Source organism: Lepidochelys kempii, chromosome 7 (genome assembly GCF_965140285.1).
Source record: "Lepidochelys kempii isolate rLepKem1 chromosome 7, rLepKem1.hap1, whole genome shotgun sequence".
NCBI classification, from domain to species: Eukaryota; Metazoa; Chordata; order Testudines; family Cheloniidae; genus Lepidochelys; species Lepidochelys kempii.
The window spans coordinates 50,008,153-50,033,410 of record NC_136386.1 but is presented as its reverse complement, the minus strand read 5'-3'; the positions used below and the strand labels follow the sequence as shown (position 1 = coordinate 50,033,410).

The window sequence follows — 25,258 nt, the reverse complement described above, 5'->3', positions numbered from 1 at the left end:
CAGGGGTGGGAAGAGGTGGTGATGAGTTTGGACAGGTCAGGACCAATGAAGACACACCAGCACTGATGCAGGAGGTTCCCAAACCTCCAGCTCAACAGTGCAACAGCACTGACATTTCCATCTGCACCAGGAATTGAGGCTGAACCCAAGTAGCTCTGTGTTTGTAGCATTCAGAACTACTGCGCAAGACGTCTAAGAAAGTAAGTGACTCGGACCACTGAAGAGCATGCTGGCTCCAGCCCACATATGTACACAGCAGAGGCCCTGTATCTAACCTCTCCATGGTTTTCAGTTTGTTTCTCAGCCTTCGGGCCTCCTCTTTTGCACCTTTGGTATCTTCCTGCTGCTGCTCCAGGTACTTCATTTGTTTCTGAGACAGAGATAGGCACATGTGTAGTTAGCATGGCACATGGGGACTCCTATGGAGACATACAGCTAGCATGTGTGCACTGAAATACTTGCACAACCCGCTCAGCAGTCAAGCTCCTCAAAGCTCTCACCATCTTTAACAGCCCAGGAGCAAGGTCCCCATAGGTTCCCACCCAGCTGCACCACTCACTCAGCTCCTAACATGTGGCAAATTCTCAGTGCTGGCCATCAGATACTTCAGTCCATGAACTGCCCTATTCCATTTGCTCCTACTAGGCCAGGACCCGGGCGGTGTGAGTGCCACTGAAATCAGCTCACGTGCCGCCTTTGGCACGCATGCCATAGGTTGCCTACCCCTGCTTTAAACTGTCTGAGGAGAAACAGTGCACAGAACTCTGCTGTAAGATCTCAGACACTTTCAAGAGGAAAAGATGCAACCAGCATGGTGCCTTTTCTTCTAACGTTCCCAGATTATGCTAGAGGGGCTTTCACGTGTCAGAGAGCAATTACAGTCAGAGGAAAGATAGGCTCCGAATCTCACCTTGAATCTGGGGTAGGGAAAGCCCAGGAGAGAGGGTATGTACAAACCTAGCAGCAAACCCAATCACTTAGAGCAAAATCATCTTGGGAAGGGCTCATTTGTATCAGCTGCAACAGCACACCCTGATTTAGAGTTTTACAGCAACTGGAGTGTTTGCAAGAATAGGAAATGCCAATAAGCCTCACAGACACATTCTGTTCATTGAGATACCCCAGTGACCTATAAAACCACTGAACAACATGAAAAGTCAGGGACAAAGTACCCTTGGGGTGAAGAGTGATTTTCACAGTTTCACCTTTTTTCTTCCGTTTAACTTAGGTGCATTAAGAATGCAGCTCTGCACTCACAGCTGGTGAAGCACAGCTTACTCGGTGGCAAAGTGCACCCGCAAAACGTGGAATTTATGGCACTATCATCTCAATTAAGCAGCAGCAAAGACCAATCATTATGATTAATTTAGATCGGTTTCCCTGGGGGGCATCACAGGGAAATGGCCATCCCACTTAAGCCTGTCCTAGCTATTATTCACTCATGAGTTATGACTATATACATATACACACACACACACACAGAGATTATTTCCTGTTAGTGGCTTGACTACAGAACAGGTTTGGCAGCAGCACAAGGGTTGGTCCAACCCAGCCTAAACTTTTAACTTTCTCTCTGTACATTTCAATTAACTTGCATGGGTGGAGAAGGAAATCATTGATTAACATTAACCAATTCACACTGAACCCCACCAGGCCTACAGAAAGATTTAATGCAGGGCACTAGTGTCAGTCCTTAACAGAAGCTGGAGTCTCTCTTCCTAAGAGGGCATTCATACTGATGCGATGGAAGATCAATACTGACACTGCATCAACAAGCCAGACCCAGCTCATCGCAGGCTGAACACGTCAGCATGCACTTTTGCCTTTCATTCCCTGGCCTTGAGTGGAATGCCATTTTTAAGCAGGATTCTAACAACCCACCCCAGCCACAAATCACCTAGGCTAAGCACAGAGAAGACCCAATATTTTAACATGTCAAGTACTCCAACTGCTTTAGATTCATCCAATAAGTGTATTGTTTCCCCAATCTCTCACCTCTTCCAAGGTGCCTGGGTCCAAGGGAGGTACCTCAGGAGATTACTGTCCCAGGGTGCTGTGTAGTTAGAACTGAAAGACATTGCCTTAAAACAGTACTGTTGCCCTAGAGAACGTTAACCCTTTGCCCCCTTGGATCTTCTATAACACCACCTCCTCAAGGAGTTCAGACAAGGTTAAAGGATTGTCTTAAATGGGAACACAGCCCCACTGCTCTCCTTCCACTTCACATCTCGAGAGATGGGGCCCACACATGTCACAGGGAGCCGGTTTCAGAGCCAGGAACAGAACTTCGACCTCCGAGCGCAGAGCCACCTGTCCTCTCTGCACAGGCATGAGGATAGCATGACGCAGAGGAAGAGCCAGTGAGACTGTAACCCTAGCCACATAGGGGGTAGATCAGATGTATGCTGCCCATGGAGAAAGGTACCTTGAGAGTGGAACACAGCATCTCCGTCTCACACAGGGCTTTCTGGAGTGACTCGATGGTGGCGTTGTGAACATCCACAGTCTCCCTCAGTGTGTCTATTATAGACTGGCAGTCTCGCTTCTCCTTCTCTGAAAGGAAATGCTCACATAGCACTTGGAATGCCTTGCCCTGGGCAGCCCTGAGACCCATGGGTCTAAGGGCAGATATGCAGCCAGAGTGACAGACAGGATACGTAAATTCAGATTGAGAAACTCTGAGACTTAGTCATTTCCCATCAGACCCCCTCCCTGCCAAATGCAATGTGTCAGACAGGACCTGTGCTAAGCAATCCCTGCACCCAGCATCAGTAGACTTCAAACATTTCTTTACCAGTCAAGAGAAATGCCCCTCAATGGCTTTTCAGCACTGTCCTAGCTTGCCCAGTTAATGTGGACTGAGCTAACTATCATGCGCTATCCCCCAGCTGCTCCCAAAGTCAAGCTTGGGTGCAAAGAGCCAGCATCCTTGCAGACTGATCGAAACATTTATAGAACTACAAAGCTCTAGTGAGCTGCCTTGATGCTGCTCTCCCAGCGAGAAGTCGTGTGTGCGGGGTACATGCTTAGATAGGCTTGACAGCCGCTGCTGTGCACAGGAACACAGTGCCTACGTGCAGAGCAATTATGTGGCTGTGCAGTTATGCTGCTGTCACTCACCCTCACCACAGTCTGTTTCTCTGGGTGCGAGATCACAAACACACAAGCGAAGCAGGATTAAAGCACAGCTCTGCAGAATGCACTGGGACTCTTAAAGGCCACGTGGTACTTGATTAAGGCAGATTTATCACTCTGGAACATTTCCAGTCCTTGCATATCACAAGGCTTTAAAATCCTGTTGTTCTGATCGCCCCTCCCCCACACTAATATCCTCAATTCCAACGCCTTGGCTGCCAGCAATAAAGCCTTTTGGCCTGGAAGGTGTATTTGTGCCTGCCTTCAGCCACGTGGGATACACGGGTGCGCAGATCCTGCTGGAACTGAAGCATGTTCCAGAGGGCGGCAGGAAAGCCAGCTGGTGGTCAGACTGACCAGTATCATGAGCTGACAGAGGCAGCAGAGAACATTTTACATCACTGGAAAGCTCCTGTTTTGCAGCAGCATAAGGCAGTGGTCCCCACCTCTTGCAGTGCTACTACAGCAAGTCATGGACAGCAAAGCAGCACTATTTTTAAGCACTGTTTAAATCCGCTCATCCTCCCCGTTTCCATCAGCTCTCTGGTAGTAGCTGACCGTTATTGGAGAGGCATCCCACTGCACAAACTTTCAGGCAGGACTTCCCCTGGTGTGGTGGCAGGAGGCAAGCTCTGCAAGGCTGAAGCTTTCAGGGCCAACAGATGTTTCATTTCTCGTATTTGTGACGGGAAGAAAATGTTCCAATGTGACCAGAGTGCAGAAATGCCTCTTGGGCTCTGCAGACAGATCCAGCACCTCAGCTGCTGGTCTCAGGTGTGTACAACACTCTTCTCAGGTACACATCTGCTCTTTAGAACCCCCTGTGGCCGCTGTGAAACTGACAAGGCTATCTTCATTCTGCTGCTGGGGAAAGCTACAAGCGAAGGCAGATTCTTGAAAAAGGAGGAATCGAAGATGGAGGCAGTGGGGACAGAGTCCCTGAGGCTCACAGGGCAGTAGTTATAGCCTATATACAGTCAGGACACAGGACAGAAGAAAGCTTCTCCTTCCCATCAGGGAGACCTTCAAGTCCAGCACCTCCTAGCTAACATAAAAAAGCAAATCTGCAAAGCAATTCCTTCGGAGAGCATTCTGATAGGAGTCCCAGCACTCTTCCCCAGAAGGTACTCACTATGTCACCGCTCTGGACTGCTTGCAAGGAGGGGCCTTGGTATAGGCATCTGAGAGATTTTCTAACTCTTTTCAGGCTAATAAATAGATCTAGTCAGCTATTTCTGCCTTGCATGTGTGAGAGGGCAGAGGACCCAACAGGACAGTGGAAATGGCTGAAACTCCCCACTCCAAGCTCCCTTTAAAGGGTGTTGTTTTTTTTTTATTTTTTATTTTTCGTATTGCAAACTCATGTCTCAGGATTTCTGTCACTCAGACTGACTGACATTTTCCTTTGACTGCTCATGACTCATGTTCTGATGACAGGCTGCCTACAGACAATGCTTAAAACACACTGACACCATCCCCAGGGTTTTCGCTTTCCTGCCTCCATCAAACAGACTCTAAAATTAAAGAGCCCGAGCTCTTTAAAGCAATGAGAAAATGGAAATGCACACATCAAATTGTACCTGCTCTTTTGGGGATGCAGCATCGCAGCAGCTGAATAAGTCCCAAAGTTCTCCCATTTCTGTTTGGGCCCCAATTATATACCCTCTTCTGCCATTTTACACTTGAAGAAATGAGCTACTGACATCTGGCAGCTGTGGGTCTCCTAACAAACAGGTCTAACTCAATGAAACAATCTTTGCTTGACACCGATTCCCACCTGGAATAAGTGCTACACTGAGCCATCAGTGGTATGTCAGCTAGGGCAATCTTGCAAGGGACATAATTATAGCACAGCTATATCACACAAGAGCCCTAGCGTTGAACAAAGTCTACAGGTCCCTCTATTCTACTTACTGGCCCAGCAAGCTTAAGACTCATGATCCCCAGTTTGCTCTGTCCGACCAGTTTCATAGAGGCAGACCCCATTTGTACTGTAGGCTCAGAGAGCACCCTCATATACAAATGCCTCAACTTTTCTGCTGCAAACTGATCTGAAAGCCTCTGCACAAAACAAAACAGTAGCCTGCCAATCTCGTGTTCCTTCTCTCCGCACCCTTACTGCTGGGCAGAGTGCTCTTCTGTTTCCTTTCTGAACTCACCTTTCCCAGAGAGCTGTGCTTTCACCTTGTCCAGTTCATTCTGAAATGCAACACAAAGAACTGAATGAGGAGCAGCACCACTCAGTAACCTTCACGTAATCTTAGAGGAGAGTTTTATGATTCCTAAATGCTTTCTCCTGGTGAGTTACATGACCAGATGTTGAGAGCAGAACAAAATAGTGAGGAATGCCCTTGTTATATGCAACATTCCCAAGTGCTACGGCAGGACACGTGGGGAGCACCTCAAACTGGCAGTGCTTCAGGGGAAGAACAAGACTGCCACAGAGAACATCCCAGTCTTGTCTTATCCTTGTCATTCTCTCATTTCTTACAGTATCAGTCATTTTGACTGAGTTGAATAAGTCTGGAAGGCCTCTTGGGGAAAACACTTGAAGTCAGAGGAAGAATTTTCATAACATCTTAACTAAACAAGGCAATAAGGCAAGGATCTTGAAAGACAGAACTAGATTGTTGATTATTTTTAACTAGAATTATGAGTTCAGTGGTTGAAGGGAACGCAATAGATGCAATGAAATTGGGCCGTATACCCAGAACAACGGGAAGATTTGAAAATGCCCAGTTAGACAGAAAATGGAGTCAGCAAGTGTCTAGCAAAAACCATATTCAGTGTTCATTCAGATCAGCTTGGATATGGATGCTTATGTGAACTGATAGTTGGCTTGAAACACCATAAATAAAGGGCAACCATAAACTGATCAGTATCAAGTCAGGGGAGGTGGTGTCTGGCAAGTATCATAGGGATCCAGGGAAGATCACATCTTATTAAATACACCGGACCCTCGCTAGAACGTGTCTATATATAGCGCGAATTCGCATATAACGCGGTCGTGGCCATGGATCCCAAATTTAATTACTTTAATTGGAATTCATTTTAATGCGGTCCCCGCATTAACGCAGTACCATGCATGGATCCCAAATCCCACGTTTAGCGAGGGTCCAGTGTACCTTCATTAGCAAGCTGGAGAAGAGAGAAAATAGCATGTTAATTTAATTAACAGATACTAAATTGGTAGATGCTGTAGACCCAGTGAGGATACAACAGGGACCTACAAGAGGTTGGAAAAGTGGGCAGAGAATAATCAAGTGAAGCCAATACATCTGGGGAAAAAAATCGAACATACTTAATGGGAGAAAGAAACCTGAAAAGCAGTAATACTGAGACCTGCAGGGGACAGGAGACAGCAAGCTGGACAAGAGTTGCAATATAACTAGACACAGCAAGAAATGCCAACACAACGCAGAAGCTACATATGCAGAGGCATCCTGTCAGAGCCCCTCTCTCTCTACATGGTACCTAGAATATTGTGTTCAGTTCTGTCATCTGTTTGCCAGAAAGATATTGAGAAATGGAGGAATTCAGAGAACAGCAACAAAAAATGATCAGGGAGCTGGAGGGACGAGACTGACATTTGGCTAAGTGACAGCTAAGGGATGGGGGAGCAGAAGCCACAGGATTTACAGTTTATACCTATTTGAAAGTTGTAAACATCCTGGATGGAAAGAAGCTAGTTACTGTGAGGCACATGGTTATAACTAAGGGCTTGTCTGCACAGGGAAATTGACCAGAATTAACTATTGCAGAATAGCTCCCCATGTGGACCCTATTTTGGAATAATTAGTGTACTCAGATAGTGCACTAATTATTCCAGAATAAAGTGATTTATTCTAAAATAGAACGTCCACTTGGGGAACTATTCTGGTCAATTTCCCCATAAAGACAAGACATAAGAATAATGGGATAAGACTAGGAAAATTTAGGCTGAACAACAGGATAAGTGAGCCATGTTGGGCTTTAGAATAGTCTCCAAAGGAAAAAGGAAAGCCAGCCATCTCGGCTACTCCTGCATTGACACGAAGATAAAACTGCGTAACCAAGAAGGCTTTTCCATCACCCGTACCGACGGTTTATGATTCTGTACATGATAGTCATACAGAAGCACTGCAAGCTAACCTTCCTCCAGAAGCTCAACATTACACATTTGAACTATTTTGAAAACATTGCAGAGCAACAGGAAGCATTCAATGTGATTGTATTGCTCAGCTTGCCCCTGTGCCCTGTTAATATAAACAGTAAACTGAGGTTAAGCAGTATGTGAAACAAATTAAACTATTTGCATACAAAGACCTGCAGTTCTCTCCTGGTACTAAAGGGCCCCGCTTCTTACTAATTAGCGAAGATGCATGCTGGGGTGCCAATGGCTTGCTCCTGTAGTTGAAAGAGTCGTTCTGTATGGGCATAGCACATTAATCTCAAGTATCTGTGTTTAGGACAAAAAGAGTGCCTTCACAGCAATGCCTAGAAGCACAGGAGCAAGACTTCACTGAAGAATCAAGCAGGAAGAGGAAGCTAGGTGGAAAGAGAATTAGACCCCAGAAAGAGCTGCAAAAGTGTTAAAGAAACATGAAAGAAAACACAGTCAGTGGCAAGAAAAATTGCTTTTCTAGAGAAACCTTTTCTCTAGCCAGCCCACAGAGAGAGTGCCACTCATCTATTTAGCATGCATTCAAACTAGTTCTTGCAAGCATAAAGGCAGCATTTATCTGCTCCAAGTCATAGTTTTAGGTAGCTATGGGTAGTTAGACATGTTTTATAGGAGGTCTTCATCTCATCTCTTCTAGCCCTCAATATATGTTAGCTGTATCTCAAGATGACACTGTTACCTATGTTAATGTCTTGCATTCTCCCCCCTGCCTCCCACACACATATATATGAAATACACAGCAGTTGCCATGATGATGCTAATTATGATAATCACTGCACATGCTGATTTTAAACACAAGAGGGTATAAGAATCCCATTATACCAAGGTCAAGGCGATTTTCTTCTTTTTAAACAGTTGACTCAGATATGCTGTCATAAATATAAAGGGAAGGGTAAACACCTTTAAAATCCCTCCTGGCCAGAGGAAAAACCCTTTCACCTGTAAAGGGTTAAGAAGCTAGGATAACCTTGCTGGCACCTGACCAAAATGACCAATGAGGAGACAATATACTTTCAAAAGCTGGAGGGGGGGGGGGGGGAACAAAGGCTCTCCGTCTGTGTGATGCTTTTGCCGGGAACAGAAAAGGAATGGAGTCTTAGAACTTAGTAAGTAATCTAGCTAGATATGCGTTAGATTATGATTTCTTTAAATGGCTGAGGAAATATGCTGTGCTGAAAGGAATGGATATTCCTGTCTTTGTGTCTTTCTGTAACTTAAGGTTTTGCCTAGAGGGATTCTCTATGTTTTGAATCTAATTACCCTGTAAGGTATTTACCATCCTGATTTTACAGAGGTGATTCTTTTTACTTCTATTAAAATTCTTCTTTTCAGAAACTGAATGAGTTTTCATTGTTCTTAAGATCCAAGGGTTTGGGTCTGTGGTCACCTATGCAAATTGGTGAGGATTTTTACCAAACCTTTCCCAGGAAGTGGGGTGCAAGAGTTGGGAAGATTTTGGGGGAACACGTTTCCAAACAACTCTCTCAGTAACCCAGTTAAATGTTTGGTGGTGGCAGCGAAAGTCCAAGGGCAAAGGGTAAAATAGTTTGTACCTTGGAAATTTTAACCTAAGCTGGTAAAAGTAAGCTTAGGAGGTTTTCATGCAAGTCCCCACATCTGTACCCTAGAGTTCAGAGTGGGGAAGGAACCTTGACACATGCAGGAGGACTTTTTCAAGTCAGTAGTTTAGCATTGACGACAGAGCACCATAATATCCAGATTTAACTCTTTGCATTCAGAATTTTCCAAAGCTAAACACCATACACACTGCTATCAGGAGATTTGTTCACATACATCCCTAATCAAAGCAGTTTTCCTACAGTTACCAGTGTGTCACAGTGTTACTCTGATGCTCATTTTAAGAGAGAAAGCATAAAGGTACAGATTTCCCTATGCTGCTTTGTTTAAAGGCATTTCTAGTCAATTTCAATGAGTTAAAAGTAGGTTGGGGTACCAGACCTGCTCCCATGTCAAATGTGGGGTTTTGAGAGGGAAAAAAAATAAAAAAAATCAGAGGAGGTAGTCATACCATTTGATAACGCTCTTTCCATTCCACTAGATCTCAGGAGGATGTTAAATAGCTACTAAAGTTAAACATTTTTAAATCAGCAGGCACAGATAATTTGTATCCAAGAGTTTTGAAGGAGTTGTCTGAGGAGCTCACTGAACCATTAATGTTGATTTTCAATAAGTCTCAGAAATCTAGGGAAGTTCCAGAAGACGAAGAAAGCTAATGTGCCAATTTTTTTAAAAGGGTAAATTGGATAGCTTGAGTAATTACATGTCTGTCAGTCTGACATTGTTCCCAGACAACATAACGGAGCAGCTGATAATGGGATTAGATTAATAAGGAATTAAAGGAAGGTAGTATAATTAAATGCCAATCAACCTCAGTTTATGGAAAACAAATCCTGTCAAACTAACTTGATTTTTTTTGCCGAGATTATAAATTTGGTTGATAAAGATAACAGCGTCCATGGAAACAACTTCTGTACGGCATTTGACTTTGTACTGCATGACATTTTGATGAACTAGAACGTAAAACTAACATGGCACACATTAAATGGATTAAAAACTGGTTAACTGATAGGTCTCCAAATGTAACTGTAAACAGGGAATCATCATCTAACAGGTGTGTTTCCAGCAGAGTCCTGCAGGGACTGGATCTTGGCACTATTTTATTTAACATTTTTATCAATGACCTAGAAGAAAACGTAAAATCATCACTGAAAATGTTTGCAGATGACAAAAATTGGGGGAGTGGTAAATAGTGATGAGGACAGATCACTGACACAGTGATCTGGATTGCTTGGTAAACAGTGTGCATTTTAATATGGTTAAATTTAAATGTACACATCTAGGAACAAAGAATGTAGGCCATACTTGCAGGATGGGGGACTCTATCCTGGGAAGCAGTGACTCTAAAAAAAAGTTTTGGGGGTAGTGGTGATAATCAGCTGAACATGAGCTCCCAGTGCAACGTAGTGGTCAAAAGGGCTAACATGATTCTTGGATGCATAAAACAGAAGAATCTCAAGTAGGAGCAGAGAGAGGTTATTTTATTTCTGTATTTGGCATGGGTGCAACTGCTGCTACAATAGCGTGACCAGTTCCGTGTGTCCACAATTCAAGAAGGATGTTGATAAATTGAAGAGGGCTCAGAGAAGAGACATGAAAATTATTAAAGGATTAGAAAACCTGCCTTATATAGACGCAAGGAGCTCAATCTCTTTAGTTTAAGAAAAGATTAAGGGGTAACTTGACCAGTCTATCAGTACTTACACAGGGAACAAATATTTAACAATGGGCTCTTCAATCTAGTAGAGAAAGGTCTAACACCATCCAATGGCTGGAAGTTGAAGCTCAGATTCTGACTGGAAATAAGGTGTAAATTTTTAATGGTGAAAATAATTAACCATTTCAACAATTTATCCAGGGCCGTGGTGGAGTCAGTGACCAGTTTTAAATCAAGATTGGATGTTTTTCTCAAAGATCTGCTCTAGAAATTATTTTGGAGAAGTTCTCTGGTCTCTGTGACACAGGAAGTCTCACACGAGATGATCACAATGGTCTTTTCTGACCTTGGAATCTATGAATCACTCCACCGTTGTTACTGTGTGCAAGATCCATAAACAGGGAAAAAATGCCTGAGTATACACGGAAATAGTGACTCACTGTTACAAAGTGGGTTTTTTTTATTGTTTTTTTTCAATGGTTTGCATGCTGAGGGGGTGGGATGCAGTTTCTCTGGGTGTTACTGGTTTAACGAGGGGATGGGAGAAGGAGTTTGTTATTACAGAGGACCAGCGATGGAACTTGGGACCCCAGCCAATGGCCTGGAGAATGGATACCCTAGTGACTGGTGACCAGCTCAGGAATCACAGCTGGTTCTGGCCAATGAGAGGACAATAGGCTGTGAAGAGAAGACCCCAGTGACCTGACCAGTCAGTTTCAGCCAGAGGAGAACAAAGGACAGCTGAGAGGAGAAGAGGCCCAGGCAACCTGGTTTACCTGGACAGAAGACAATGGACAGAGGTGGGGCTTGGGGGAGGGGATATCAGATGCCCAGCTGGAAAGCACAGGGGCTTGGGACTGGAGAGAGAGAGCAGGCAGAGCCCACCTGAATGTAGGGGAGACTTAGATGTACTGTGCTGAGGGAGGCCAGGCCTTGGGGCCCTGAGAGTTTCCTATGCTGTGTTCAGACGCTCAATAAACTCTCCCTTTTTAAGCTGGCTGAGAGTCGCTCCAGTCTAGAGAACAGGGTTGCATTATTCCTTCTGGGAGTGGAGGCCTCGGGGGTCCAGAGGGAGTGGACTCCCTTAGGGGACCCACGGCGAGAGATAGGCGTGCTAAGGCTCAGAAAGGTGCAGTTTCAAGAAGCGGAGGGGCTTAACCCCTAAGAGAGAGTGGACCTCCGAGAGGGGCTGTCACACTGAAGAGGGTTCTCCCCAGGGACCATACGGGCTAAGAGTGGGCATGACCTGTGAGTCTGTGGTAGCAGAGGACCATTCGTGGACACACCCTGTAGATGGTTGGCTGTGAGCACAGGTGCTTTGCAATGAGTGGCTGCCAGCAATAAAATGAGGGAATTGAAGGAACCACTGTGGAAATGGCCTATACGAAGCTCCGTAATAGGGACCTGGCACGTCTGTGGAGGGAGGGAAGGCAGGGGGGAGGAGAGACAGACAGACAGACACACACTAAGGAGCAGATGGTGGCTCAGCTTGTAGAGAATGACCAGTCTGAGGAACAGGCTCTAGATCCCAGGGGGAGCTCCCGGGATGCCCTGAGAACCAGGGAGTAGCCATGGGGACAGTCCGTGTAGCATCTGGGAATCTATCAGATCCGATTCCCCAGTCAGCACAGGGGGCCCCCAGGCAGGTTTCTCCCTGGATGAGCTGCGGAGGCTGGAGCTGAAAGCAAAGGAGCTGGAGGAGCAGAGGCTGGCAGACTGTGCAGGACAGCAAAAGCATGAGTTGGAGAAGAAGTGGGCCAAGAGGGCCTGCTGGGGAGTAAGTGGGAAAGGGCCCCGAGACACCAGTTTTGTGGTGACTCTAGATACCAAACAACTGCCCCAGCTTAAGGAGGAGGGGATATTGATGCCTACTGCACAGCCTTTGAGAAGGCTTGTGATCTGAATTAGATTGACCCCCCACAGGCTCTGCTGTCTAACCCCCCTGCTGGGTCCAAAAGTAGCTGGGAAAAGCTTACATGCCAGAGTCTGTGTGTGAACAGCCCAGGAGTGGAGGTTCTCACAGCAGAGCAGGGTAAGGCTGTCTCCCACAGTCAAGGATTGGAGTGGCCTAGCAGATCACTGGTCCAGACAACACCAGAGGGGAACGTCACAAGGGGACTATGACCTGTTCAAACAGGCTTTGCTGATGAAGTTTGAACTGACCCCCGAGGCATACAAGAAACGATTCCTGGGTGTACTCAGAACCCCAGGTGTCACTTACAAGGAGGTCGCCAATCTGTTGGGGGAATATATCTGTAAGTGGAGGAAGGGCACAGGGGCCACTACCGCAGAGGACGTGTATAACCTTCATGCATCCAATGAAGCGAGCTGTAGCTCACGAAAGCTTATGCTCAAATAAATTGGTTAGTCTCTAAGGTGCCAAAAGTACTCCTTTTCTTATAACCTGATGAGGGGTTGGAGCAGCTGTATGACATCTGCCCTCCAGACCTTAAGATGTGGTTAGTTGACCGGAAGCATAAAGTTCTGCACAGTGCAGGTGCACTGGCGAATAAGTTTTTGGACAGCAAATTTGGGGCAGGAGGGAGACCCACATCAGGGACTCAGAAGGGGAATCACCCAGAGACCTCTCAAAGGTGAGACTCCAGGAAGCCCAACTCAGGGGTGCCCATGAATGCCGGGGTGGGCCGACGCCCCTCGTGGGACTTGAGGGACCTGAAATGTAATTGCTGTGGCCAAAAAGGACACAAGGTGGCACAATCCCTGAAGATGAAGGAAATGGCAGCCAAGCAGAACTGGGTGTCAACTGGGTGGAAGCCCACTGAGTGGGGGCACTGCCAGTCCAGGGGGCCGCAGTTGATAGGGCTGTGCCAGGTGAGGCCAGCAGGAGAAGGTGGGGCTCCAGGTCCAGAGTGCCCATACTCAATCCGCTGGGTGAGCGTGGGACAGGCCCCGGGGGACAATCGCCACATCATCCCCACTGAGGTGGGGGGAAGGAGCATCCAGGGGTTCTGGGACATGGGTGCAGAGGTGACACTTGCGTGGCCCGAGGTGGTGGACCAATGCATACATGACCCTGAGGAGAGTGTTTGGGCCCTCCGTCAAGGTGCCTGTACCAAGGATATACCTGAAATGGGGAGCCAACAAGGGATCCCAAAGATCACCTGCCTACTGAGGTGCTAATGGGTAATGACTTGGAGAACTGGCTCGATGGCACTCAGAGCACCCTGGTCCTTACCTGGCGCCAGAGCGGAATGCAGGACCTCCGGAAGGGGGGGACCAAAGCACCGAGGGTAGGGCTTGACAGGGCTGGGGCTGGAGCCTCCATCCCAAGGTGGAGGAACTGAAGCACCACAAACCAGGACTGTACCCTCAAACCCAGCAGCTGAATTCCAGATGAAGCTGCAGGAGGATCCCTCCTTGGAGAAGGCTTGCTGGCCACAGCGGTGCAGGATCCCAGGGGGATGATCACCAGGAGAGATTCCTGTGGGAGAAGGGAGTCCTGTACCAGGAATGGGTTGGTTCGGGGCAAACTGAAGCTTGGAAAACCAGGAGGCAGTTGGTGGTTCCCCAGAGGTACCACCGCAGACTGTTGTTCTTGGCCCACAATATTCCCCTTGAAAGGCATCAGGGCACCAGCAGGGTGACATGGTCGGGGAAGAAACGCATTCTGGTGGTGGTAGATTTCACTACGTGCTACCCCAAGTTGGTGGCTTTGTCCTCGATTGAGGCAGACACTGTGGCAGATGCTCTGCTGACCATTTTCAGCAGAGTGGGATTCCCCAAGGAGGTCCTTACAGACCAGGGGTCCAACTTCATGTCAATCCTACTCCAGTGCTTGTGGGAGAAGTGTGGGGTCCGACTAAGGTGACCAGATGGGACTGTCTTGATTTTTAGTTCTTTGTCCTGCATCCCGACAGATGCATGATCAGGACACCATTTGTCCCAATTCTGTGGCTTTGGCTGCTCCGGCCGCCTTTTTTTTTTTTTGCTTCCCCCATCTGTTCTGATATTTTGTCCGTTTCAGCTGGTCACCCTAGGTCAGACACACCTGGGCCTCAGCATATCACCTTCAGTCCAACGGGACCTTAAAGATGATGCTGAAAGCATTTATGGACCAGCTCCCGTAAGACTGAGACAAGTATTTACCCCTCCTGCTGTTCACATACAGGGAAGTGCCCCAGAAATCCACAGGGTTTTCCCTGTTTGAAGTATCGGAGTAGGGTAAGGGGACCTCTAGACTTGATGGGGGACGAGTTGGAGGGGAAGACCTCTCCCGATGGAGAATCAGTGGTGGAGTATGTACTGACCTTCTGGGAAAACGCTTGTGGAGCTCATTGGCTTGGCTGGGGAAATCTGGCCAGGGCACAGAGGAAGCAGAAGGTCTGGTACGATCACTCAGCAGGTGCCTGCTCCTATGCTACTGGGGACCAGGTGATGCTTTTCATCCCTGTGAGGAAGAGCAAGGTCCAAGCTGCCTTGGACAGCCCCTTCAAGGTCATCAGACAGGTTAATGAGGTGAACTATGTAGTGGAACTGTCCAATCGCGCATAGCGCCACCAGGAGTACCATGTCAACATGATGAAACCCCACTGGGACAGGCAGAAGTTGGTGCTCACTGTGTGTGGGCAGTGGGAGGAGAAGGGAGAGGATCCCCTGGTGGGACTCCTCCCTGAGGTAGGGGCTGACCCCTCACTGGGATCAATTCCCCTCTCAAACCAGCTAACCCTTGCCCAGCAGGCTTAGATCAGAGAGGTGCTGCATTCATACTGGCAGCTGTTCTCCAACTTGCCTGGGCTCACTAACCTGGCTGTTCACCAGGTGGAGATGGGAGCCAACCTTCCAATCACGTGTTCACCATTTAGGGTCACTGGGAAAACAGCCCAGGACCTAGAGGGAGAGAGATATCGGAGATATGCTGGCTTTAGGGGTGATCCAGCCATCCTCCAGCCCCGGCCTCTCCCGTGGTGCTTGTCCCCAAGAAGGATGGGTCAATTCGGTTCTCTGTGGACTATTGGAAGTTCAATGCGATCATCATGTCCAATGCCTACCCCATGTGTAGGACCGATGAGATCATAGACAAGTTGGGGGGTGTCCGGTACCTCACTACCATGGATCTCACCAAAGGCTACTGGCAGGCGCCTTTGGACCCAGAGGCCAGGGCGAAGTCTGCCTTCACCACCCCAATAGGGCTCTTCGAGTTCCTGGTCTTGCCTTTTGGCCTCAAGGGGGCACCTGCCACCTTCCAGCGCTTGGTGGACCAGTTACTAAGGGAGACGGAGGACTTTGCTCTAGCGTATATTGATGATATCTGTGTCTTTAGCCAGACCTGGGAAGAACATGTGTCCAAGGTGAAGAGGGTGCTGGGTCGCCTCCAGGATGCAGGACTGACCATAAAAGCTGGAAAGTGGGGTGGGGATGGCAGAGGTGTCATACTTGGGCCACAAGGTGGGGAGTGGCCATCTGAAGCCAGAGCTGGCCAAAGTGGAGGCAATCAAGGATTGGCCCACTCCCCAGACTAAGAAGCAGGTCCAGGCTTTCATTGGGATGGAGGGGTACTACCAGAGGTTTGTGCCACTCTTTAGCACTTTGTGCCATCCTGGCAGCTCCCCTCATGGAGCTTTGTAGGAAGGGAAAGCCAGACAAGGTGGTCTGGACTGATCAGTGCCAGAAGGCTCTCTGTGCGCTGAAGGGGGCACTCATCCAAAGCCTGGTGCTGGTAAACCCAGATTTTAACAAACCCTTCCTGGTGTCCACCGATGCCTCAGACACTGGGATGGGTGCAGTGCTGTGCTAAGCTAATGCAAACGGATACTAAGGGGGAGAGACACCCCATTGTGTACCTGAGCAAGAAGCTGCTGCCCCAGGAGCAGCACTATGTGGCCATAGAGAAGGAATGCCTGGCCATAGTGTGGGCCCTTAAAAAGTTGCAGCCATATCTATTTGGGCAGCGCATCACTGTGTACACTGACCATTCGCTCCTGACATGGCTGCACCAAATGAAAGGGGCTAATGCCAAGCTGCTGAGATGGAGCCTGCTCCTCCAGCGTTATGACGTGGTCCTAGCTTTGTGAGGGGGAGTGCCAATGTTATAGCCGATGCTTTATCATGGGGCGAAGGCCTTGAACTTCCCTAAGTCATTGGCTAAGTGACCCTGCTCAGTTCAGACTTGAAGAGAGAGATGTGATGAAGTGGGGGGTTTTATTGTTGTTTTTTTTTCCAATGGTTTGCATGCCAAGGAGGGGGACGCAGTTTCCCTGAGTGTTACTGGTTTACTGAGGTGATAGAAGAGAGAGTTTGTTATTAAGCAGGACCAGCAAGTGAACTTGGGACCCCAGCCAATGGCCTGGAGAATGGATACCCCAGCGACTGGTGACCTGGAGGCCCATTTCGGGAGTCACAACCAGTTTTGGCCAGTGGGAGGACAACGGGCTGCGAAGAGAGGACCCCAGTGACCTGACCAGCTGGTTCCAGCCAGAGAGGAACAAAGAACGGCTGAGAGGAGGCCCAGACGACCCTGTTTACCTGGATAGAAGACAATGGACAAAGGTGGGGCTTGGGGAAGGGGATATCAGATGCTCAGCTGGAAAGCACAGGGGCTTGAGGCTGGAGAGAGAGAGAGAGACAGAGAGCAGGCAGAGCCCACCTGGATGCAGGAGAGACTTAGATGTACTGTGCTGAGGGCCCTGAGAGTTTCCTATGCTGTACTCAGATGCTCAATAAACCCTCCTGTTTTACGCTGACTGAGAGTCACTCCTGTCTAGAGGACGGGTTGCATTATTCCCTCTGGGAGTGGAGGCTCTGGGGGTCCACAGTGAGTGAACTCCCTGAGGGGGCCCACGGCGAGAGACAGGCGTGCTAAGGCTTAGAGAGGTGTGGTTCCAGGAGGCGGAGGGGCTTAAGCCCCGAGAGAGAGGGGACCCCCAAGGAGGGCTGTCACACTGACGGGTTCCCCAGGGACTGTACGGGACCAAGAGTGGGTATGACCTGCGAGTCTATGACACTCATCTAAACACAGAGGACTGTTAAATGCATAAAGTGAACAAATTGAGTGTACCTTTAATAGGCCCTTCCCCAGGAGAGTTAGAGGATCATCCTCCTATGCCCAGGTTCTCTAAGGTTTGCTGACTGGCTTGATAGAACTCAGGACTCCCTCCACACCAGGCTGCAGGAAAGCTTTGTCTCCCAGCCTTCCACAACAATCAAGGAGCCTCAAGAACAGGAGTTTGAACAGTTATAACATATGGGAAGGGCTTCAGGGAAGATGACAAGTGAAGGGGAAGTAGCGAAGGGGTGGAGATGGCTTCCTCATTTGAAAGAAAAGCAGGGACCACGTGAAGCACCACATGAAGGTGTTCAGCAGGAAGAGCTGAGCTGACCTCAGTGGCGAGGACAAGGACAGAAAGCAGAGAGGCAAACAGGAGAAAGACCACCAACATCCACCTTTGAAACCCAGGACTGTTTAGAGACTCCACCAGTAACTGAAAGAAGCTGTTGGGACAGACTGTGGCTCCAGGCTGCTGTTAAGAGAACTCAATCAGAATACCTGTAGGCTTTCTGCATCCAGTGATGTCTGCTCCTCCAGGGCAACATCAAAGAACAGCTTATTGATGATGTGTCTTTTGCTGACCTAGGTAAGACATGGAAAAGGACGAGAGTCATGAGCGTGAAAATGCAGGGAGAACCTTTCCTGCTAGGCAGACAGCTACAATGGGAGAAGGTTACTGTCCCATCACAAGATGTTAATGTGTGGTATGGCTGGTGGAAGTCAGTTCACACAGTTGGCATCTCTATGGTGAAATCCTGTTTTGGATCTGTCACCCAAGCATTGAGATTTACAGCCGTCACTCCAGGCAAGATCCTGGAATTATGACAGAAAGACTCAGGCATTTCTGAGTCAAGAGCAGCTCGTTCTTTGGCAGCTCAGACCCAGCAGCTGATGCTGAACTCACCCAGTGCCAAATCCAAACACAGAAGTACGTGCTGCTCTCTGTATGCAGAGGGTGCTCTAATTGAGTGCAGTAGCTCTCCCCACCTCCCCCATGCCGTTACAGCTTTGTGTTTTAAGTATTATATGCAGTCATGACACCAGCTAATTGCATAGTTACTGCTACATAAGATGTTATTTTGTGAGTAACTCCATGGTAACCCAGAGATGTAAGAGGCGGTGAAGAATACAGGGAATCAACAAGTCAGGGAAGAAACAAGGGCCAAGACCTTGAAAGAAAAGAAAAAGACAGAAGCACACCTATAAAATTAACATGCTGGCTGCGAACTGACTCCTCCATGTAACTCAGCTCAGAGTATAGCCAATACAGCCTAGCACAAGCCAAGACCCCCAATCTTGATAATCACTGTAACGTGAGGCACAAGAACCAGACTAACTTAAGAAATATGGTCTTGGGGTTCAGGCACTGGACTGGGACTCAGAAGAGCTGGGTTCAGTTCCTGGTTCTGCCCAGACTCCCTGGGTGACCATGAGTGAGTCACTGAATCTCTGTGCCTTGGTTCCTAATCTGTAGAAGGGAGATAATCCTTCCTGTCTCCCACCCGCTGTCTTTTTTCCCCTCTTTAGGCTCAGTGCTCCAGAGCAGGGATTGTCTCTCACTGTGTGTATGTGCAGTGTCCTGATCTCAGCTGGGGAAGCTAGGAAGTACTGTAATAAAAATCTCAGGCTTAGATTATTTCCTAGCTCCCTCCACCCCTTTTCCATTTAGTGCTAGTGAAGTTTTGCCACAGTAAAAGCCCTGAAGGCCTGGCAGTAGCAAAACATGCTTCCCAATGTGCCCCAATCTGGCCTGGAGAGGCTTCGAAGGAGGATTTCAGTCTCCATGGCCCATTCACTCCTTAGCCTCTCTGCTAGAGTGTAAGTAGTGACGTCCAGCACAGTCTGATGGTGACTGAGAGGTGACAGCCAATCTCTGCATGCCATCAACGCCTCTGTGAGCCATCACTGTGCCCTCAGGCCTGAGCTCTGACAGTGCTGGTAGACAGCACTGGGATGTAGAAATACAGTGTTTTATTCAGGATTAAGGATTTACCTGGATTCTACACTGTGGACAAGTCCGACTCGGAGCAGTGTCAAACCACTGGATGAGACTGCGGGAGAAAGAGAAAAAAAAATATACAGTGAATTGTTAGAATTTAAGATCATCTGTTCTAAAGGTTGTCAACCAAGGGCTACATTGCTAACCTACCAGGAAACAGAGGAATAATTTCTATCAAATGGAGGATGTTTGGGACATGCTTTAAGCTCCCCAGGACAACAGCATGTGGAGAAGACTGTGCAGTCTGATGTTAGGAATTGGGTCTTCAGAGCACCTTAAGAACTGTGTGATTACTGGCAGCAAAACAAATAGCTTAGCCAGTCATATCCAAAGGGCACAGTTCCCCTTACCACCCCGCCAAACCATTACTGAGCAAAGCGATCCCCAGATGTTCTTTTCATTAAAGTCAGTGACCATCGCCAGGGTGATTCATTTTGATGTGGATGAGCGCACCCTGGTAAAACATGTCCCCTCTGCCCCCCTCCCCCCACACACTCAATTGATCCCACAGGAAGAGCACATGCCTCCAGCTCAAATCACTTGCAAAGGAACTCCAGCAAAAGCATGGAATTGATTAGGATTGTTTTGTCTTTAGCCTGCTCCTGCTGAAGCGCATGGACAAGCACTTTGTGTAGAAGCAACACAATGGTATCATCTCTGATGGAGAAGGCAAGGAAACCAAGACCACAGATGGGGAAGGGACAAGCGTGAAGGGGGAGGGAGCAGCACCCGCATCAGAGTTCAAGAGCATTGCAAGTTTCAGCCCCATTTCACTCTAGCACATTCCTCCAACAAAGTGAAAAATCAATCAAGAAAGCCCAAGCACCACACCCTTAGCCAGAAGAAGGGTCACTGTGAGAAGGAGGTTCAGGGGAGAGAGAGGGAATTGTGGAAGACAGAGAGAACAGACAAAACACAAAAGATGGAAGGAAGAAATGAGACGAGAAAGACTTGAACAGCAGAGGTGTTTTCTACAAGGGAAGGAAGCTGCTAAGAGGAAAGAGGATATTCAGTTACCAGAGTTATTTATTGGTCTGATAGTCAAGAGAAACTCAGAAATAAGACTTCCCAAGGAGAATCATATGAGCCAACAAGTGACACTAGGCCCTGGTACAGAATCTTAGTTTGGGTCACCATGAAAAAAGCTTCTTTAACATATGGCTCAAGAGGGGAGAGCCTGTGGCATACAGACATATTTAGTGTGTTTGGCATTTCTCCATTTTAATGAAAAAAATGAGTTTCAATTTAACATCACAGGGAAAAAACGTATCTTGAAGTCTGTATATTGATGGGCCTAATCCACATTTCCTTTAGTCTCAGAGTATTAACAGCACAGGACTAGGATTCGATTCCTGTTTCCAAACGGATACTGGCTTACTGTAAGCTTGGAAAGTTAACTTCCACTCTGCCTCACTTTTCCTCATCACTAAAATGAAGAGGTGAGATATCTACCCACCTCACAGTGGCACTGTGGGACTTTAATATTCAAAAAGCACTCTGAGAGCCTTCAAGGATGCCATGTTACAAAAAACAACATTAAGACAAATTAAGTACTTTTTACTACTTTTGAGTATAAGGCACTCAATCTGCCTAGCTACAATCAGCACTAACTAGTCAAGAACCATGCAGAATTTCCCACATTGCTCAGTTTTGCATTGCATTGGCAGAACTGCACCCCCTTCCCTACTACAGCCCTCAGTGGCACTACAACTCTGCCAAAGCACTTCCATGCTGATCTGCAGCTCCCCTGCAATTCCAGTGCTCCTAATACACAACTATACCAACGTAGCTCAATGCCAACCCACAGAACCTCTTGTTATTTTAGTTCTCCATCTCTCAGAAACAGAAAAAGCCCAACTTTTAGAAACCTGCACTATGATGATGGCCAACTAACAATCTGTCAACCCACCCCTTCAAAAAGCAAGAAGGGTCAGCCAGGCATAAGGTGCATGGTTTTTAATGTCTGTGTTCATCCTTAGGTCTGTGTTCATCCCCTTCAACTATAACATTTGCAAACAGCAGGATTGGAGAAGAGGAGGCTGAAGAGTTCAGAGACTGAAATGCAGAAAGACAAGAGATTATCACAAGAACAAAACACTGGAGAGGCACTTCCTCTGTTTCGCTAGAGATACTCACATCATCATAAGACATATTAACTCAGCAGTTGAAGGAGATGCATGTTTTTACCACTACCTGTCATGCTGTTCATGTCTACTCACCACTCCTGATGGAAGGTGTGTCCGCAGTGGATAGCTGCCACATCCTTGTGATTGTCAAAGAAATCCGAGCAGATGGTACAGTGGGCACGGATAGGCATCCTCTATTGTTCCTACTGACATCCAAGAGGCTGCCACAGCACAACCAGGGAAGCACCTCTCCTTGGCCTATGCAAGGAGAGATGAACACACCAGCCTCAGCGGGGCTGTCTCCCAAACCAACACCAAACAGCCTCACAAGCTTGGATCTTTAGCTGGCATAGGGGCCAGGCTGCTATACACAGGGCATAACCTGACATTTAGGATGGCACGGGGGCACCCACTATGAGCTGCAGGCAGGTCAGAGGGATGGCACAGAAGGCACTGTAGGGTATAATATGCAGGGCATGCATGGCATGCTGCTATTCATGGTACTCATGGCCAGGCATGGGTGGGGATTAAGGAGATGTTGCTGTATATGGCACGGGTGTCAAACATACTGTCCCCAGGATACATCCAGCCCACACGACGTGTTTGTGCCCAGCACGATACACCCAGATGGGGCAGAATCTTGACTTTGCCCTCGTGGCTGTAGAGACTTGTCCCACCGGGAGCCACGTGCCCCCCCCCAGACTGCAGCCAGCCCGGAAGGGCGACGCTAGCTCCCAGCGCGAGCCGGGGCCCGAGCCCAGCGTCCCGTCGGGGTCACAGCAGCTGTCACGCTGGAGGCTGCAGCAGGGAACGAGCCGGGGACTCGCGCCGAGCACAGGCTGGAGGCTGCCCGGGTCGGGGCCCGCCTGGCTGGGCGGACGCGCGGGTGTAGGCGGCAGCGGCTCTCTCCGGGACAGGGCGCCGAGGAAACGGCGGGCAGCCCGAGCGGGGCACTCGGGCCAGCTCCCGCCCGGCTTCCCGCTCTGCCCCAGCCATCCCCCGCCCCCTGACGACGGGGCCCTCGCGGGAGACGGGCTCGGTCCCGGAGCGGGAGGTCGCCCCGGTTCGCATCGCGTTACCAGTTCAAATCTGGTTCATTCCGAGGTGGCTTCCGGCATGAGCCGGAAATGACGCCCCCGGGAAAGGCGCGGGGCCCGCCCCGTCGCGCTACATGGCTGAGGAGGGGGCGGGGCCGGCTTCCTCCAGTTGCTCCCCCGCCTGGCCCCAGCGGGCTCTCTGGGGCGAGGCTAACGGGAGCACGGGGTCTTAGCCCCGCCCCAGCCTGACCGGCCGGAGCGCACAGCTGGGGCGTGGGGCGTGGGGCGGGGGCCGCACATTCAGGGGCGCGGTGTGCGCTGTTGTAAGGCCCGCTCATGGGGTGGGGCGTGTGAGTCGGGGCAGGGCCTGCAGACTCAAGGGGCGGGACCTGGGGGATGGAACAGGGTTTGTCTCTTGTTAGGGGACTGGGTGCAGAGTCTCACCTTCCATTAAACAATCCTGTTTCCAGCCCACCACCTGGCAAATGTGGCCTGAGTGTCACTGACACTGCCATGTGTCCAGGGCTGCAAAAAGCCCAACACCATAGCTCTGGGAGGTGTGAGCTGCTCCATCCATCTCTGTGGGAGTGTTAAATCTGAAACCTAATGATGGTGATTTGATTATCAACTCCAACTGTCCCACTGCCAATCGTTATAGCAGGACCATCTAATCATGTGCTCACAAGGACTCCCCTGGCTTTGTGGGCACGTTAAGTCCCAGCTGACCCTTACTCATCCACCAAAATCTCCAGCTACCCTGACACCATCTAGCTCTCTTACATTTGTAATGATGTACCATTTGTTTAACAGACGGCTCCTGCTGTAGCATGCCGTCTCAAGCCTTTGTCTCCTCATATGCCAGGAGAACCCAACAAACCATCCTGCTTCCCACAGACCTTCCAATGAAGCATCATGGGAGCACCAGTGCAAAGGATTCTGGGAAACATCTGAAACATCAGCTTGGGAGTGACCGATGATTGGATCGCAATCCTCCTTTTTGATCCCATTTCCTTGCCCATTCACAAGGACTGTTGGCCCCATTGCACAATATCAGTGAGAACTAGGGGATCTGCTCCTCATCCCTGGAGCATGCAGTGGCTATTAGGTGGGGTCCCCTCTCCAGGGCCACATCCTGGCCCAGGGCTGGGGGAAGAACATCTGGGGAGTTGCTGCCATGCCAGACACTCTGGTGCTCTGAGGCTTGCTCCCAGCCGTTTCCCAACCCCTTTTGGAGCAGACTGTGCTGCAGTCTGTGCATAGCAGACAGAGGGGGTGCTGTGCCTGCCCACAGGACAGCAGAGATCAGATGAGCTGGATTTTAGAGGCGGGGGGAGGGAGGGGGAATCCCCAAGACTCGGTGATTAACCTCCTCTTAGCTGCACCTCTACCTACCCCACCCCTTGTTCCTTCCAGCCCCCAGAGCATCTGTGTCCCACCCACTCTTCCCCCAGCTCAGCTCTGAGGTACAGAGGCATGCATGGCAGCTGGCTAGAGGATCTGCTCCTGGCAGCAGCCTGGTGTATGAACTGGCCCCTAGAAGGGCAGAGTTCATCGGCAGGGCAGACAAAGAGACAGAGCAGGTATGGCTGGTGCTTTCTCGGTTTGTCCTCAGAAGGTCTTTATTTGCCAGTGGTACAGTACAGCGATCACACAGGAGCTTCTGGGTGGTCGTAGTGGAAATAAAAGTTTCATAGACAGAACTCAACCCTACAAACATGCAGCTGCAAATCAAGGACAAGGGGAAAGTAAAGCTGGAGTGGTGGGACCATAGCCCAGAAAACCGCAGGCTGGGAGGGCCCTGGGGCAGGCAGCTGTGGAGAACGCCCCACTGATGGCAGGTCAACTCTGCAGGCCCGTCACAGCGGGACTCAGGCTTCCCTCCTGTGTTTAGTTTGGGGCCAGGGGAAAGGGACACAGGGGGCTGATGGGCCAGGCCTGACCCTGGGGGTACCTGAGGGGCTCTTGTCAAGTGAGCATAGCTCACAGGGCTCTCATCTGGACTGCTTTCCCCTACCCTTCAAAGAACTGATAGCCAGTGCTGCAAGCACCCTGCACCTAGGAACAGGCAGGCAAATGCCTTCACAAGACTACTTCTAGGCCTTTGAACTAAAGCATCGGGTGGGGTTGTTCAGGCTCCCACGGTTGTGACCACATGGTAGAGTGGTATCTAACCAGCACCCAATGGCTCATTCACTAGAGCACTAGATAAGGCTGCACCCTAAACTGGGGCGGGGTGGGACAGATCCTGATCCAAGCTCTAGACTGTGCATTCCACCAGAATGCAATATTTCTGGAGCACTCTATAGCCCAGGGCCGGGCAAACTTTTTGGCCCGAGGGCCACATCGGGGTTGCAAAATGGTATGGAGGGCCAGGTAGGGAAGGCTGTACCTCCATAAACAGCCTGGCCCCTGCCCCCTATCTGCCCCCTCCCACTTCCTGCCCCCCTCAGAATTCCCAAGCCATCCAACCCCTCTGCTCCTTGTCCCCTGACTGCCCCCTCCAGGGACACCCCCAGCCCTAACTGCCCCCCCGGGTCCCAACACCCTATCCAACCCCC

General features: G+C 49.2%; 1 protein-coding gene across 11 annotated transcripts in view; it reads right to left on the bottom strand.

Moving 5' to 3' along the window:
- The window catches only part of TRAIP (TRAF interacting protein), a 61,805-nt gene extending 39,002 nt beyond the window's left edge, over positions 1–22,803 (bottom strand). For 4 of the 11 annotated variants that reach the window (XR_013636061.1, XM_073352629.2, XM_078853749.1 and 1 more), the window contains exons 1-6: positions 21,757–22,442; positions 19,532–19,589; positions 18,037–18,120; positions 5,295–5,334; positions 2,426–2,553; positions 276–370 (exon numbers count right to left, since the gene is read on the bottom strand). Coding sequence is in view for 10 of the 11 variants with exons in the window: in XM_073352629.2 (XP_073208730.1) it covers positions 276–370; positions 2,426–2,553; positions 5,295–5,334; positions 18,037–18,120; positions 19,532–19,589; positions 21,757–21,854 (503 nt within the window). In the remaining variant the exon portion in view is untranslated. The other 7 variants (XM_078853745.1, XM_078853746.1, XM_078853747.1 and 4 more) reach the window with 7 other exon arrangements.
- Positions 22,804–25,258: the final 2,455 nt, after the last annotated feature.